The sequence below is a fragment of the Blennius ocellaris genome (genome assembly GCF_963422515.1).
Source record: "Blennius ocellaris genome assembly, chromosome: 9".
In the NCBI taxonomy this organism is placed as follows: Eukaryota; Metazoa; Chordata; class Actinopteri; order Blenniiformes; family Blenniidae; genus Blennius; species Blennius ocellaris.
Window position 1 is genome coordinate 24173064 of NC_137658.1, and position 18916 is coordinate 24191979.

Here is an 18916-nt window from a genome sequence, read left to right on the forward strand (position 1 = left end):
TCTCTCCAACGACAAAACTACTTTTGCTCGGAAACCCCGCCTCTCTACAAAATAAAGTTCCCCACAGTAACTGGGTGGATTATGACCTTAACTGGTCACCACAGTGGAGAACTCTATTTTGTAGGTTTCCGGTCGGCAGTATTTTGGTGCAACAGCGTGTGGCGCTGTGCTCTCATGTTGGAGAGAGAGAGAGAGAGAAAAGAAGAGGTACTGAGAAGTGTAGATTAACGGAGCATAAAGTTTGGAGTCCCTTGTGGAACACGCCACCTCCGACTCCCGTTCATCGGCTTTGGGACATAATCATTTTTCTTGAATTCTATGAATTTTGAGATCGTCTGGAGCCGTAATCGTAACCACGATTAAAATGCGATTAATAGCGCAGCCCTACTGGATGCTATACTCCGCTGGCCTTACTCCACAACCCCTAATGCTACTACCACTACACGGTGTGCAAGGCCATTCAGCACACACAGGATCACATGCATGCAACCTGAGACCTGAGGAATACTGTTGACATTGGAGTTTTACAGTGGCCCTCGCTTGGCAGCGTTAACAGCTTTATTCTAGATATATCAATCACAATGAGACGACAAGGAAATGTGAACCTTAGAAGCCCCATCGTTTTCAGGCAGGTTCCTGTTCTCATCTCATGAACAGAATGATCCTCGTCTCGTCCGCCTCTTCGGCAGTTTCAGACGCTGCTGTTTCGAATGGAGTTTTAGTTTGATGGAAGATTAGTTGATCTAATATATCAACTATTAATTGATCAAAGTGTCAGGTGTCTACTTAGCTTTCATGTTGTGCTCAAAGTAATGATTAAATATGTTCTGTAACTGGTGCGCGTGTGTGTGTGTGTGTGTGTGTGTGTGTGTGTGTGTGTGTGTGTGTGTGTGTGTGTGTGTGTGTGTGTGTGTGCTGTAGTCATGCGTCTGTGACATTTTCTACTCTGACTCACTAAAATAATTTGAAAAATGTAGACTGTCTCTAAATGTCTACATTTGGGTTTTGATTATTATACATACTGCAGTTCATGGTATATTAATCATTTTTCAAAATGTATTTACAAAGTCATTTAAAGTGGTGATTATAACCCTCAAAATGCTCTGAAAAGATAGTGTTTTGGTTTTTTTATTACTTGAAATCCAATTAAAGGTTATGATTTGCCATACATGTGTAAGAGAAGATGCACATCGTATTGTGGAAAGCTGAAATGACTGAAAGTCTGTGCAGCTGTTTATTTCTTTTAGTTAACTCCTAAAATATGGTTTTACTTTCACTTTCATGATGAGTGAGCTTGGAAACTGTAAACAGAGGTGGGTCCTTCTTCTATTTGTGGTCTTTTAAAGAAAAAACTTTTTTTTACTTTTCTAGAGCAAATGTTTTAGATATTCCAGCTTATCAAAATGAGAAATGTGTATAAAGCCCCTGCCTGATAACGTTTGTACATTCACTTGACCAACGTACATCTGCATACATTTTTCAAGTCAGTTGCTGTCAAGATGCCAGATGCTTTGTGTATTCACTTCTGCAGTAAGCAGATTTGGGATTCCACTGCAACGACCCCGGACAGCCTTTTTACATGATGCAGCAGCACGCAGGCTCCAGAAGCAAGAGCATGCACGCTTATGTTGGAGCTGAGCTGCAGCAACGCTGTCTGTGTTGAACTTGCATACACTGCTCGTGTGAAATCAACCTGTCTAGTGAGGAAGCAACACTGATCAATTTCATCTGTTGTTTAGCAAATGAAACAGACAGCATGTGGAAAAAAGGTTTGCTGTGTCTCCCAGCGTGGAGGAGATCCCAGGAGACAGGCCAGGACATGTGACTTGTCTTGTAGAACTTTCACTGACGTTGGATCAGCCTGCATTGTGATTCTCCACTTCTATTTTGAGTATGATTCCAAATCCAGACCTCCATGGAACAATCATTTTGATTAACATTGTTATTTTGTTCTCAATCCACTCGAGAATATCTTGAGTAAAGACTTTCTACTGTAGTATTTCATTAATTGAGATCTGGGATGTATTATTTTAGTATTTCCTTTATTTTGTTTGAGCAGTGTGCGTTGCCAGTAGCGGCAGAGCAGGAGGCCCTTTACAGCCAGGAAATAAAAGACAACAAAAAGGAGTTCCATGTATTCTCAACCCACATGCAGAACTGAGCAGGCCTCGGTAGAGTTGATTTAGCCAACACAGCTCCATCCCACTTGGTTGAACTTGGTGGGAGCAGAACCATGCCTCGCTTTTCCAGAAAAGAGATTCTATCCACCCGAGGCGAAGCAGTTCTGAACACAGAAAAGCAATGTATCTTGTTGTTTTATTCATGAGGTCAGAATAAAGTAGAATGAGTAATTGTGAAACAAATGGGTTTTCTACACCATTCTTATGTTAAGTTTAAGTATGAACTAAGGATTTTTTTTTTCTCCAGTTGTTGCTGTCCATCAATGCTTTGCAACAGAATAACATGTCGGAATAATTTACGTCATAAATCTGGTTTGATGAAGCTCTGGGATGGCTTGTATCTCTTGTATGTTGTAGTTATCTGACACCAGAGTGCTGCAGATACGTTCTGTGAGCTCCGGGCAGCAGGATGTCACTGTTGACAGGAAATGTTCCAGCCTTGAACTCTCATTTCCAGCAACAATATATCCTCAAAGTAGTTTGGACATTTTATGGGTGTGTTTTCATCTTCTGTGTTTGGACTACTCCCCGGTTGTGACATGGTTCAGTCTAATGTTGTACTAATATTGAACAAGTATTTCTCTCACTTGGCATCTTATTGTGGAGTAGTAGCAAAATATGTATTCTCAGTGACATGTCATTGGGCAAGCCCTCTTGTACTTTTGAAAGCACCCTCTCTCTGCACTAAGATACTAATTTGGGCATTGTGTTGCCATCAGACGATTGCTCAAGAGGCGATGCATTGTTTAGACTGAACTGATTGCAGCTCTACTTTCGACAGTTCAACTTAAATATCATGCAATTGATCAGAGATGCACTTAAATAAATGTAAATTAAACACACCTTGACTGACACGCTTTTGCAAAGGGAGGATTATTCCTCAGAAATCCTCAAACAAGCTATTCCAGTTGGATTTATGGCGTTTGTAAAAGTTGTATATGAACTGTATGTGTAAGTCATCCAAAGCATCAAGGTCAGCATCGAGTTACTAACTCACCTCTTCCTGACTTCTGTGGGGACTTCTCCTCTCACAGCACCTGAAACACTTCAAACAACCTTTTCATCTTACTTTTGTCTGTGCTCTCAAGGCAGATCAGTTTGTTTTTTTTTCATTTGAAACTTATACAATCTCTTTCCTCGTATGCTTACAGGTTATGAAAAGACAGAGGACACATCAGAAAAGACATCCTTGGCTGACCAAGAAGATGCCCGACTGATATACCTCAACCAGCCGCAGTTCACAAAGTTCTGCTGCAATCGAGTCAGGTAAGTCTTATTTACTGAATGTCATGCATGATGGGAAGTGAACGGATGAGAGGATTCAAGTACCACTTTGAGTGGAACAGGGAAAATCAAAGCAGTATGTCGTAAAGCCTTTGACAGGCTGCCAGTCACAGGACCAACACAAAGACAAGACGGTCACGCACAAGGGTTTTCCCCTCTCAATGAATCTTCTCTGTAATAAATGGAAATTTCATTTAAGACTAGTTGACGAAGCTAAAAGGAGTCGAAATTGTAGGTATTTCAAACATTGTCCTCAACATATTGTGTGTATTACAAACCATTTCAAGCCTCTAATTCAGGGTTGCCAGACACATTTTAATTCAGGGGGTCACAGACAGTACTATTTCATCTGAAGAGGGCCGAAACGGTAAGATAGTGCCAGAATAACCTTTGAATTTAAACTTTTAAGTTTTCCTTTGTTGTGACACAGAGGATATGTGATGAAAATGTCTATATTTTCATCAAAATCAAACGGTTGCTGTCATAAATTTCCACAATCTTAACATAAAGCCAGTTTTGATCAAACCTTCTGCTGCAATATACAGTGAAATGTCTCAAAAGTGTGTTTTTTTGTTGTTCGCTTTTTAAAAAAAAACTAATTTGTCTCGGCCATAGGGTTTTGAGACTAAATCCAGTTTGCTCGCAGTGAGGTAGCTGACTTTCATGGCAGCATCATCAATATCCAAGCTCAGTGTTGTGTCTACTCTTCAGAAATGAGTTTAAAAATTAAAGTCAAAGGCAAAATGTTACTTTGGGGACTGCAATGAATCAACTCATTGCCCTGCAGGTATCAGTATTAGTCCCAAAACAGAAAGATCCAATATATCGCAAAGTGTTGACTCTCCATCCAGTGTTTCCAAGGGCAAAGAAGCTTTTCTCATGCCATTTTTCAGAATGTGATGTTACCTCAGCTGCCACAACATTCACCTCAAGTTGTACTCACTGGAGAACTTTGCTTTTAGTCTTGATATTGTAAACTCGCATGTTTTCTGTGGTTTCTATTGAGACCCAGAACAGAACCTGCCTTGAACCCCGCGTCGACCCTCAGATTCACTGGAATCAAATGTGGAATATAGTCAAATGTGTGCCTGGGAAGATTTTACTAAAAGCAAAATCTGTTTTAAATTGGCATTATGCTGTGAAAAGCATGTGCCAACAATCAATCATGACGAGGGAAAATATGTAGTTGGCAAACTTTGCACTTTTTGGGAAAACACAGCAAAGGAGAAAGTAAATAAGAGGGCGATCTTAAATATAATCTCATATTCAGCTTTCCTAAAATGACTTCTGAAAAGATGCACCACAGTTGAAACCGTACACTGTGCCACTGCAGTGGAGAGAGCTCCAAACTTGCAGCTGTGACAATAACCCCAGACATACGATATTTGATAAATACCCACAAGATTTGGATTACTGCAATCGAGTACATGGCTAGTGCACATATTCCAGACTGGCTTCTTTATCCTGGAGCTCCTTGTGGAGGAGCGTGCTGCTTTTAGCATTAAAGGTCAAGATTGTTGGGTTAGGCCATCCTCTGTCAAGGAATATTACCATTACCATTGCTGCAGCATGAGCAGCCTGAGATATGAATGTGCTCACACACACACGGCCTCAAACTAAACAGGAATAGTAAATGGGGGGGAAACTATGAATTGAGTCTGTGGTGCTTGTTTCTTTCATGCTTTAACATTATAACATGACATATAACAGACAAAAGGTGTGACGAATCTTGCAGGTCTTTCTAAACACTATTTTAAAAGCAGGCTTTTTGAATTTAACCCCCTTTTTTAATTTAGCATTTAATTATCTGACTATTTTATGTACTTCTTATTCTTTTTTCTAAGATAGTTAATGTTTTACCTTAATCTTTTATTTCATTTATGAATTCATTTTATAAGCGCTTATTTATTTATTTTTATTGGTTGATTATTTTTACTTTTTACTTTCTTATCTTTTATTTTCATTTATTGATTCACGTTTTTAGCTCCTATTTCTTTTTCTCCAGCGTCTCCTCACGGGGGCGCTCTTCATCGGGAGTTGAGTCTGGTCTGCCTGCGGGGGGCGTCGTCCTGGGGATCGTTCTGGCCTTGGCGGTGGAGCTCAGCCTGGGGTTCACTGACCGTGGTGGGGGCTCCTGGCCGGCTGGGTGGGAACAGCCCCCCATAGCTGTAGGCTGTGGCTCCTCTGGGTGTGGACGGCCCCCTCGGGTGGTGTTTTCTCTCCTGGATCATCAGTGCCTGGTCATTCTTACATCATTCTTATATGTTTTGTTACGGGCAGTTGGGGTTGGGGTTGGTGGCGTGTGTGTGCGTTTACACATCCTGTAAACAAGAGTGCTTCTGCGAAACCTTAAACACTCAAACAGCCATTTGGACCCGTTTCCCACTGAACAGAACAAAGTGGGAGACCCCCCCCCCAGCCTTGGTCGCTATAATATTATTAAATCGGAGCATATATGCGGGACATGAGTTTTGACCCATGAGGGACAGGTGTGGCATGAAATGTCATCCAGTTGTTGTGTATTTGCACATTATTTAGCGGCCGTCATGTGGTCGTGAACATGAAGCATCGTTCCTCCACACGTAGTGAGGATCGTTGCTCTCAACAAGTCCACAATATTAAACTATCTCGTCTGCCACCAACCCTCCTGTTAACGCTCAAATGCGCCACTTTGCACACGCTGGTTGTTTTGTTGACTGGGTTTATTGGAACATCGGCGCTCCCCAGCACCGCGGCCTTCTGACGGGGTTCAGACGCTCCTCTCAGTAACCAGGGAGGAGGAGACCCAGCGGGAGATGAACGCTGCAGTTTGCATTGAGAAGGTTTTCCGCTGTGTCACAGATAAAGGAAGCTCACTGCAGCTGCTGCAACTTCCACGTTCTTCACACCACTTTTGTTGCATTATGACGTGACGCGTTATGACCCTGCGTCGTTCGCAACCTACATTTAACCACGCTCTGTAGTGGGACCACGCAACATAGTTAGTCTGGGTGCACATTGCTTTACCGTACCGTCACAGTCCGTCCCGCTCAGGGATGTACTGCAGGGGGATCAAAGCTCAGGGAGCAGCAGCAGAAGGATGAAAGAGACGCGGGTTGCAAACCCCAATGCTAAACAATTTCACAAATTGTCACATTTTAGTTGTTCTGGTCAAACTGTTCCACGCATTACAGTCGTAGTAAGGCAGTTGTTATTGGTGTATGGTTGGTTTTGGATCCTTCATATTCTTGCGACTCTTCACAATACTGTAGTTTTAGTGATTCAGGTGTTTATTACTTTGCTATCCACTTTTTGTTGCTGGTCATCTACATCAGCGGTCCCCAACTTTGTTTTGTGCCACGGACCAGTTTAATGTCAGACAATATTTTCATGGACCGGCCTTAAGATGTGGCAATAAATACAACAAAATAAAATTATATGACCAACACAAAAACTGTGATAATTTGTAAATATGATAATAGATAGTAATCCACTGTGTACTTGTATGTCTTTCTACTTACCTTTATGTTATTCTTCTGTCTCCTCACTGGGCCTTTTCCGCTTTGCAAAGAAACTTTCCAAAGACGTCTGTTTTTCATTAATTTTGCTGCTTGTGGGTTTAATATTAACGATAATGTATCACGTGACCGACACAAGCATGAGTCATAGACGGATGTAACAGAGAGAAGTCGGTCATTTTTGAAAATAAGATTGCTCAGACTCGGATAATAAATAAAATGGAAATAATGTAATTATGATGTTATTTATCCGGTACCAAATGACCCACGAACCGGTATTGGTCCGGGGCCCCGGGTTTGGGGACCGCACATCTACATAGCTTTCATAGCGAGATCTTGAGAAACAGCGGTTATCTTTCGAGAACTAATCGCACATCAACCTCTATAAGAAAAATCCATATTTTTCTAATGTGAAGGTAATATATCCACGTTGTGTCGTAGGATTATTGAAAGGACTACTGTGTTTTTCAAGTACACACTGTCAGTAATTTCCTTTTCTTTTGCGTATGTCTGTTATTGTCCTTGTCGTCGTTTTAGTTCCTACTCAGGCCAACCCTCTGCCTCAGACCCTGCAGGTGTCGGCTGTACGCTGCTGTAAAGATGCCATTTGTTCAACAGGATTGGTTGCCGTCTCAAAGTGACCTGTGGAGACTCTTACAGGAGCAGGTCCTGTGACAAATGGCGAATTCAATCTTACAAGCAGACAGAAAACACAGGCTACACTTCTTTTTTTTTCTTCTCCCCTTTGCTTTGACGTGATCTGATTTTCCTTCTGCACCACGGTTCACCATCACACTGTTGTACACACATATTACTTCAGCTGCACACGCGTCCTGTGGTTGTGCTGTTATATGTAAGGGTTGACATGGATTGTTTATTCAGCTGCATCGCTGGCTGACAGATCTGGCTGCAATGTAAAGGTGATTAATCGCTGAGTTGTTGACAGCTTATCCCGTGGCAAATAGGAGTGGCTGCGCAAACCCTTTTATTGCTGAGTGTCCATGAAATGCTGATGTCTCATGTGGAAAGCGAGGGCTGGGTGAGATGTGAATGGAAGCAGACAGACATGGGCTCGGACACGCATTGTCCCTACCTACACACACAAATGACTATAATTATCTTAATTAGTCTCACTCGCCCAACCACGCAACTGCTCTTTTCACTAAGTGGTATTTTTAAACATTCCCTCTTACAACTTCTTGTTGTAAGAGGATGCCGTTATTGAAAACGACAGTAAACTGCATGTGATCCTCGCCATGGAGACGAGGAGATACTGTACACACTGAGCTGCATCGACCATCTCATGCCGAGTAGCAGGAAGGCATTAAAGGCCGATGGTCCAACCAGTGTTCCAGGTTTCCTTGCTGCTGTGTTAACATAATGAACGTGTTGGACATGGGAAAAGACGTCCTTTAAATCTGGAGGCTTTTGATATACAGTATTTTTACAAACCAGAAGATTTCCATTTTTCAAGATGCAATAAAATGTTTCCCTATATATACAGTAAAACCTCTGACGTGGGCACACGCTAAAATCCAAGGCCAGGTGTCCCCTGAAGGCAGGTGTCCTCTCTTTGGACGGACGGGTCACGAGGACAAATTGTAGGACCAGTTGATATTGAACGGACCAAACATCAAATATGTTATGGTTATTTAAAAGTACATAACTGAATCAATACAAGATGTATACAATAGAAATACATATATACACATGTACTGTATATAAGATGTCTACAAGAAAATTATTAAGTAAATTTTAGTTTACTGCTTTCAGGTGGTAATGGTGAGTGCAGCTGGACACCCTTTAATTATGCATAACACTTAGACTGTTAAACCCTACGTGTGTCTGAATATAAGGAGTAAGGAAAGAATTGGGATTGGATATTAACGAGATTAAAGATACATTTATATGAAATTCTTGTTCTATTAGTAAGGATTTAGTAGACTGGTACTACATAAAGAATAAATAAATCTGTCAACAGCTGGATCACACTGTTTATTTATGTTTTCTTTAGTGTATGTGGTCCCTGGCAAACCCTCTGATTTGATATAAAAGTCGAAGACCAATGATAATCCGCAATCAACTGTTACCTTGCCGAGGCTTCGTGCGGGAAGTTATTAAGTGAAGGGATTGAAAGTGTTCTGCCTAAAAGTTCACCCTCCTGAGATCGGAATGACAAGTTGAGTCAGGAACATAAAATATGAGCAGGACCTCCTGGAAAAGATGACAGATGGCCTCTGGCTTTTAGACTAACCTGCATCACAGCTCCCCAGCCACTATATCTTTGCATCTCAAGGGAGCGACTGTGGCGATAACTACACATTAGCACTTAGGTGTTTAATACCCAGAGGGCTCACCCTGCTCTGAATGAGAAAGCACTCATGTTGTTGCTTTGAGTCATGGATGATGTATGGAAATGTATTTAGTAGAAGGCAGAGGTAGTCCATTATCTCCACTCGCAGAAATGAAAAGGAGAAGAGATCACACCGACCGTTGAGTTTTTCTTAAATAAGATATCTTAATGATTCACATCTTCTCCAGGTCAGACAAATATTGAGGACACTGCAAATGATGTGGCGCACAGAGGATTCTTCCTCTCGCTCACATGCTGTTGCTGTTCTACTTGATATTTGCATATCCTTCTTGGTTTTGTTCGGTGGCCTTTAACGATGGGAAACACGGAGCTATTGCTTGTGGGGATGACATGCCTCTGTATGTCCTGTACTGTTTTTTTTTTTGTTCTGCATAGAGAATTATTGGGGGGAAAACAACTGAGAAACCTCAGAAATCTTACTCGGGGCTAGTAAAAAAAACCTGACTATAAAATATGAATTGTTAAAAAAAACAGACCAATATCTATCTATCCCCTGGGTCATTCAGTCTCTTCATAACCATCTTAGTTATTACAAGTTAACCTGGCATTAGGGATTGTTTACTTCACAGAGAATGGAGGAATCAGACCTTTCCTTTCCTGACCCTTTTTCTTTTGCGGCTCTTCACGGAGCTCCAGTGTGAGGCTGCTATCACAGTGTACTGCTGTCAGAACAATGCCAGGCTCCTACTCACCAGCTATCACTCTGTCCCAGATAACTCCACTGTACCATTCAGCCATGATGACAGCTACTTTTTTTTTTTTTTCCTGTACTCAATTCAAGGCTGGTCCACTTTTTTTTTAATGACTTTACATTGTGTTCGAAAATGTGCCACCTATTTCATTGTAACTGGAGTAAAACAGTAGAATAGCTGATGTTGAGCTCCATATGCTCAGTCGCTTTTAAATGAGATGAAGTCCACAGTCAATATTTATAGTGTGTGTGTGTGTGTGTGTGTGTCTGTGTGTGTGTGTGTGTGTGTGTGTGTGTGTGTGTGTGTGTGTGTGTGTGTGTGTGTGTGTGTGTGTGTGTGTGTGTGTGTGTGTGTGTGTGTGTGTGTGTGTGTGTGTGTGTGTGTGTGTGTGTGTGTGTGTGTGTGTGTGTGTGTGTGTGTGTGTGTGTGTGTGTGTGTGTGTGTTAGCTTTTGTATACATGTGAGTAAGCAAAGCCTTGCCAGCAGCTTGGCTTACATCATGCCGTCGAGTATATCTTCTTCCAAAGTGGCTGTTCTGACCGGCCCTTTACTGCAGCCGTAAATCAGGCCGACGGAGGTCTGAGTGTGGGGCTGTTAGGAGCTCCACCCGTTTCAATATACCACCGTCAGCCCCGTCGCAGCACCAGCACCATCGCTCACGTCTGCCAGGAGGCCTTTATGCTCCCTGTGCCAGCTCCCTTCCTTCTCCTAATTGTTCTTTATGATCATTAGATCCACTGGCCTCGGCAGTTCAACACACACACACACACACACACACACACACACACACAAAGGAGAGTGGTTGAGCTGAGGAACAAGAAGGTGGCTCTTGATGAGCATTCTTCTCTTTTTCTTTTGAAATACAGCCTAAACATGATATTGACTTTTCAGTTGTTGTGTCATGAAGTTTCCGTTTATTTATTTATTTATTTTTGTCTGTTACTCCGTCACCACAGTTTGTAACTAACCGGTGTATTTTCTCTTGTCTTTCCACCCGTCTCCCCGTCCGCTGCCTGATCCGGCCCTCAGCACCGCCAAATATAATGTCCTTACCTTCCTCCCGCGATTCCTCTACTCGCAGTTCAGAAGGGCGGCCAACGCCTTCTTTCTCTTCATTGCACTCTTGCAGGTAAGGCTGGTGGTGTTTTTGCTGTGTTATTTAGAAATTACAGTATTAATGTGCAATTGAGTTTGGCATGCCCGAGACACGACTTGCCGAGGTCATGTCTGTAATCTCATATGCACACAGCGACACACATTCAACTCAAGACTTTATATATATCCTGATTATGAATAATGCATACAATACCATGTGTGCCTACTTTAAAAGGAAGCTCCATTCACCTACAGGCTCAGCATGCTAATACTATGCATCACACCAGTCAGAGAAGCATGAAATATGTATTCCTCTGTGGAGGATGACTCTGGATTTTTTCCTTTTATGTTACTCATGCCACTACACTCTACTACAGAAACCGCATTGTGCTTTGAATGTGACGTGGGACACAAATAATGTGATATTTAGAGCCACAAGCAGAAAACTCAAGGTGAGGTGGAGTTCTTCATCTTTAAAGATTGTTGAAATTGGAGTTCCCATCACTGTTTTTGACGTTTTGATTCGGCACAAGTCATTTTTCCACCTTTTGGGAGCATTTCACATGTAAATGCCAACATGAATCCATTTCAAGAGAGTTTAAAACCTCAACCTTTAACTCAAAGAAGTTGACATTTGAATTTCAGGTATTTAAAGCCGACCAGGACAGTTTAACTGAAGGACAAAAAGAAGCCTCCTCCACTTTCTATCTCCACCCGTATTTGTACTGACAGACTATCCCGCATTAATGAGAGCCGAGGATGGGAAAGGCCTCTCTCCAGTGACCTTGAAGTAGCTGCTTTGAAAAGCAGCCAGTGTGAATCTTCATTACCTGCCCTGTCGATGTTGCAACCTTGAATAAAACATCTATGCAGATGAGAGAGATGGGAGATCCATTTTGTTCACGTTTCCTTCCAGCGGTGTACCGGCCTCGCGCACATTGGTAGCATGTCGGGGCCTTGGTTTGGCTTTAATCATGCTGGCATTTGAGTGCTAATTTTGAGAGAGTCAGCAGAGCCAAATAATGAACATTCAGTGGTAATCATAGTATTATTATGGTGCTAAAAGAGTTGTGTGTGCTTGATGTATCTCAGACTTCACATTTACTAAAAGTGAAATGCTGTTTACCAAATGTTGTGGTATGATTCATAGTGTGGAGCCAGACAACCTCAGCTTAGCCTTTGACACTGTAAATAACACCAGCAAGTGGGGAATTGGGAACTGGCTGCCAAGAAAAGGCTTTTCATTCAGCTTGAAAACATTATAGTTCAGCTCAGCACTTTTCTGTTGTGCCATTGTTCTCTTTTCACTGGTTGCTTTCGCACTGATGAAGACTGTTGGAAATGGAAGACACAATGTTCTTGTCCAGACACCTGTTGGGAACATTTGCTCAAACTTTCACTTGTTGCGGTTTCCTTCTAGCAAATTCCGGATGTGTCCCCCACGGGTCGCTGGACCACACTGGTGCCTCTGCTCTTCATCCTCGTGGTGGCTGCTGTGAAAGAGATCATCGAGGATCTGGTAATGCTCGCTCAATGTGTTATTTGGTGCTCCATGTGTCTCACTTTTCTCATGGGTTTTTTTTTTTCCCCAGGAAAAATGCCTGAAAACATGAAAATTGGCTTTATGTTGAGATTGTAGTCATTTTTGCTAGCAATTGTGTGGTTGTGCAAAAAATATAGACATTTTCATCACATCTACTCTGCACAGTGACAAATTACAACTATGGCGTTTAAATTTCAAGGTTATTATGGCACTTGTTTACTGGCAGTATCGATAGAAAAGTCCACAACAGAGGCATGACGGACAGTTTATAATGCTTTGGCATGTACCACATAACATTCTTTCGTTTTATGATTTGTTTTAAGACAAATTTACTGACTATATAATCATCAGATGTAAATAGTTATTTGCAACTTTCAGTATTCTATTGTAGTGCCTTAAAAATGATGTTTTCCTCGATAATCATCACATGTACAACATCAAAACTTGGTCTTGAAAGGCCGTCACCATTTTTTAAAAGGCCAAATTTGCATTTAATTTGAACCTACATCTACTAAATTTCCTATACAGCAGAAAGCACACAGGCCTTATGGTTTAGAGCTTGTATGCCTGTCAGAGTTGTCTTCAGTGGTTGATAAAAGCCCTCCTCATCCAAGTCTATCTTTATAGCACACTTAATCTACAAATAATTTGAGTTCATGAAACAAAAAAAATCTATAATTGTATTTCTTAACAAAGTAGGTCAGGGAGACTTGTTTGAAGTGTAATACCTTAACTAAAATAGATCCCCCCCCCCCCCAGTATGTATAGTGTGCAGGGCTTTTACTGCGCGGCGAGTCCTGAATCAGTGAGGAGGCAGTGATGATGATGATGATGATGATGATGATGTGACCACAGCAAGATATTCCCCAACATATAGACATGGCATCACAGGTCGACGCACATACACACATTCATATTTCAGAGGTCACAGCTGTGGCGACTGCACCCGCGGTACTCGTGCCGTCAATTAACCTAGATAGTGAACGCTCATGTACAAAGGCCGTTAGTGCACACACAAAACACAACTGTTTGCCCCCAGGTGAGCTTGAGCTGTTCACAAGATGCTTCAAAATTGTGTTTACTACACAAGTTGGGTTTTCATATTTTGGACTGTATGAATTCCTTCTTGCGTTGAATTAAAAGACCGTGGCGAGTAATCCATTCACGTCCATGTGAAGTAAGTGAGAGAATGTTGCATTGCACTGTATTGCAGGGACCCTGCAATGCGATCCTCCCTGCGGGTCCCAGTGGACGGTTACTCTATACTATTACCTTCTATCTGGTGCTGAAGGGAACAGCGCAGCACTTTTTTTTCCTCCTGGCCTGTTGTGAAAAAACATGGGAACGGAGTGGTGATGACTCCGTCTTTATTGCTGAAGGTCACCTGCACACACGTCTGTTCCCCGTACTGTGCTGTCCCTCACAAGCTGACCCGATAGGGCAACATCGACCCCTGACTTCATGAATCATGCAATATGGATACACACAGTACAGCACGGACGTTACCTTGTTGCTGGCTGCCTCTGCTCCGGCAGACGGAGGCTTAAATAGAAACGGTATTGGCTAAACTATTTGCTACAAATTGTCACACGGTCTTTTAATAGTGTTGGAGAAAAAAAGAATTCCGCGCGTGTGTTTAACATTCGTAGTATTAGCCGTTCCTTCAAGGGAAAACTACAGTAGCTGCTTTTTGTCTATATTTTTCTCTTCATGGTAGAAGCCCACTACTGCAGGATTCACGCACAACCTCTCCACTGTACTGTGATTACATAAATCATCAAAATACAGCACCTCTCCTTTTCACTTGACTGGAAAACAAGGAGTGAAAGAGGCCGGAACAGCGAAGACGAGAAGGATGAAAGGGAGTGGAAGTAGTGAAGTGCCAGTCAGAAGCAGCTCAGTAAATGGAGGGTTTTCTCCAACCAGACCTAATGGGGTGGGTGAATGAAATAACCCGCGACTCTTGCACAGGGGATGATAAATGAACTTTGTAAAGGTCTTGACCAGCAAACTTTTATTTTCTCTCTCTGAGCATTGTTAAGTTGCTGACAAGGCTGAATCCCTGTGACCTGGCCGGCTTTATTCATTCCGCAGCGTGTTGCGGGGATGATCAAATCAGGTTGAAGACTTATTTGCGTCCTGAAGTTGCCAGCATCAGTCCGAACTTGATCTGGAAGGAGCCTGAAATGATTAGGAGCAGGTCTCCGACTGGACCTGGCCTCTCTCCGCTCATCACGAATAGCCCACGTTGCTTTCTTGGGCCCAGACTTTGAAAGCCACTGATCACTTGCTTACATGAGACGAACACAGCAACACATTATTACTCAGCATGATGCCACTTGACAGACTGTCCCTTGGAATCAGCTGCCGAAGTCACAGTTGACTGCGTGACTGTTCAGCCGACATGGCGAGACGTAATGCTGCTGATTCGGACTTTGATGGGGGTCACACACAGTATAGTGGAGCGAGTTGGAAGACGCAGTGTCTGTGTGGAGACGTGGAGGCTTGTCGCTGATTGTTTTGTTTTTCATGGTCAGTGAACAATCAACATACCAGTAGTTTGGAATATATGTTGACAAATGAATGAAAGGATTAATCAACCAGCATTACATTCGCAGTGACGGTCTCACTTTGCAATTTTCGAGGGTATTTTCTACTTCTTGTAACAAACAGATGCTGTACTGACCTTATCAGGACATGTTAACCTACGAAATCAGCAGCAGCCCTTGTAATCCATGATGCTTTTTAATGTTAACCCTTGTTTTCTTGTAGTAAGCATTAGAAATCCGAGTTTGTCTTGTTTGCTGCACGATTAAACCTATATTTCCATATTTTCCATCATTTTCTTCAATTCTTTATTCTCTAAATTCAAAATGTCAAATGGCATATTGTTCAGGTGCTTTTGAGCGAACGTAAAATATTTGCGCGTAATGTGAATATTTGTTTGCTTTTCCAGAAACGTCACAACGCTGACAATGTGGTCAACAAGAAGGAATGTCAAGGTACTGAAAAGCCTTTCCTTTTTGTTTTATTAGAACGCATACTGCTGGATGTCATTTTGTGGAGCAACGTTGATGTAGAATAAATAGCAATCTATTAAAACATCAATGAATATTCCTCATGATATGGTTCTAAATTCATTTAGATCAAAAGAGCCATTTTCATGCCAAATATTTCACATTTTCAAAATCACCATAACCACAACACTCTTATGAAATCTCGTTTGTTGCCTTCATCGACGGTTTTGACTGGAGGCAGGAGAATGTATCTGACTTGATGAAATAATGAAACTTTTTCTTTAAGTTTTGCATGTATCTTGAGCTGCAAAATCAGAGTTACAACAAATTTGCAGTTGGTTAAATTGTGTGGACGCTCGTTGCAGAAACCGGCCCGACAATGAATCTCTTCTCACAGCTTCTGTTCTTCTTTTCCTCATCCGTCTCTCTCTCTGTCACTTCCTGTTTGTCGTATCGTAACTTCCTGGATCTCTGTTACTGCACTCCGCAGTACTGAGAAATGGTGCCTGGGAGATTGTGCACTGGGAGAAGGTATGTACCCACAATGCATCACTGGCTGTCATTTTATTCTGCTGGAGCAGCAAACATATCATTCATCCCATGACCTTTCACCGCCTCCCGAGCCGTCATCTGGAGAACACACACACACACACACACACACACACACACACACACACACACACACACACACACACACACACACACACACACACACACACACTGCCTCTTCTAGCAAACTAATTAATCCAGTGTTTCCATGTGGCCGGTCATTAGGAGGCTAAGCTGGAGGACAAAGAGTGGCTTCCTCTTCTCCCTCATAATGAAATGTTCTTGTGGCTGGAGCGGTTCAGCTTCAAGCAGAAGGTGTGGAGGGTCATCACCAGGCATCCCAGTGACACAGACGATAGCATGACATTGACTCTGTTCATTAAAAACATACATATTCAACATGTGAATTTTTTCTTTTTTTTTCTTTCCACATTACGCAACATTTTTGGAGAAGTAAATGACTTGCAGACGATGTCGCGTCTGTCTAATGGTGCTTCCATTTCAACTCCCACAGGAACATTTCTGCAACAATTAAAATGGAATTTAATAAGACCAATATGAGATAAATCTGTTTTACAGAGAGTTTTTATTTTTTGAGTCCATGAGCTGAAACGTTACTGAAGATCAACCAAAACCTGTTTCTGTCTTTACCTTGTGACAAAAACATTTGATTTCTGCCTAGAATTGATCTCATGGTGGTGGTGGGTGTCAGGGGCTGCTTACTTTTGTTTAATTCTGTAGTTTTCACCACTTGAAAGGGTTGCTTGCTTCACAAGATACTGGCTGGAATTCACTCAATGACCACTTTGTTTCATTTCTTTTGAAATTCGTCCCGGCCAAACAGGGGAAAAACCTTCAAATACAAACACAAATAGACACTCAAATTGAACTCAAGAATCCAATACTTAAATATTAGACTAACAAAAATTACCCTTCAAATTAAGCAGAAAAAAGGGTAATAAGTAGAAATGTTCCATACTTAAAATACCCCAAATAAATGAAATAAATTGCATCATCTTTTAACTCCCATAAACCAATGTTAAACTTACTTTTAACTTTCCTCTTTGAAAATGCAAGTTAAAAAAAAAAAAAAAAAAAATGTCCTCCTCATTTACATGTTAATATATAACATTTAAATGATTAAAAGATCCCCCAAAAAGTGTCCAGTTCAGTAATTCATGCATTTTGTATATCTTCATCATGCATCTTGTAAAAGCGGCTTCAGTCATAAATTTCTGTTTGTCCTCCTAAGTTACTTAAACCAGAACCAGGCCAGGATGTTTCACTTGTGTTTATAGCAAATATATTGATCATCAGGTGTTTTTTTATCATGTATTTTATACCTTTCCATTTGACTGTGATAATACTTTACCGTTAGTGGCAGGTTCTTTTAGTATTGGGGAGTAATTTGACAACTTTTGAACAGATTCCCTTCATGTTTCTCTCTTTTTAATTTTTATTTTGTGAGGGCATAATACAGTATCCTGCTTACTTTCAGACATGCTGTACTTACATATGTGTACTTCTTCCGCTCACAAGTAACCAACAGTTCTCAAAATACGAAACAAACTATCCATCAGCTTGTCTGACCTGTAAATGTGAATTTCCCAAAACTAATGTAGTTAATTGAGAGGTTAGTGTTAAACATCCCCCTTAATATTTTGTGGAGCTCTGTCCAGAAGGGTTTGCTCACTGGACTCTCCCACTAGATCTGCCAGTGGTTGGCTTCCTGACTTCCACACGGCCTCCAGCACATCGTTTCTCCTGCAGAGAAATTCACCTTCTGTTTTGGTGTAATAGAGAAATGGACAATGCACGTCCACCTAAACTCTGGCCACACATAAGTTAGTGCATTCCCACTGGGATTTGGCAAATGTCAAACCAATCCTCTTCAGATATTAAACGATTGCCCGCCCTCTCCCATTTCTCCTTAACACATCTTGCACAGTAGCACTTTTTAGACAGTAGGCCTTTGTACATTTTAGAGATTACACCCTTATTGGATTTGCCTTATCTTATCCCTGATGTATCGTGTCAGGCCTAAACCCAGGATCATAGGCCCGCCATTGAATTATCTGTCATTTATTTAATTTGTACCCTTCTCTCATCACATCCCATATTTGTAACTGTGCTTTAATCCATGGGTCCTGTACCTTTTCTATTCATCTTCCCAAGTGTTTGTGAGGTAGTGCTGCTTGTATTGGGGGGGTCTACCAGACTTTGATATCCGCCCACCTGGCTTAAAGGGCGAGTTGCACAAATTACCTCGAGGTTTAGTCTGGGCTGCGTAATAATAATCTTTAAAATCAGGCAGTGCCATTCCCCCTGCTCTTTTGGAAGTCGTAGTGTTCTCAATCTAACCTTGGGGTTTTTACCCTTCCCTTCATGTTTCATTTGGATCTTTTGTACATTTTTCAAAATCTTTCGCATGTGTCTTTACGCATGTGTGATCTGAAAGGTTTCTTTTTAGTTGTTTAGACCTGTTTGCCTCGACATATTCTACTTTGGTAATATTTCCATGATTATTCATTGCCCTCTTAATTTATGCTCAAAAGGGAACGTTGTTGCTTTATTTCTGGTTCTGCACTACAACTTATTTTATCCTTGTAATTATCAACAGTTTAGGGTCTTAGAATGTCTGTTTTTTTATCAAATGGTTTATAGTTTCACTCTGCGACGATCTCT

General features: G+C 41.6%; 1 protein-coding gene across 4 annotated transcripts in view; it reads left to right on the forward strand.

Annotated features, from left to right (window-relative positions):
• atp8a1 (ATPase phospholipid transporting 8A1) overlaps nt 1–18916 on the forward strand; it is a 107126-nt gene that overhangs the window by 16808 nt on the left and 71402 nt on the right. For 3 of the 4 annotated variants that reach the window (XM_080502544.1, XM_080502546.1, XM_080502545.1), the window contains exons 2-6: nt 3332–3446; nt 11057–11156; nt 12543–12641; nt 15622–15667; nt 16173–16213. In XM_080502544.1, coding sequence (XP_080358670.1) covers nt 3332–3446; nt 11057–11156; nt 12543–12641; nt 15622–15667; nt 16173–16213 — 401 coding nt within the window. Of the gene's footprint in view, nt 1–3331; nt 3447–11056; nt 11157–12542; nt 12642–15621; nt 15668–16172; nt 16214–18916 lie in introns of those variants that run through there. The other variant, XM_080502547.1, reaches the window with a different exon arrangement.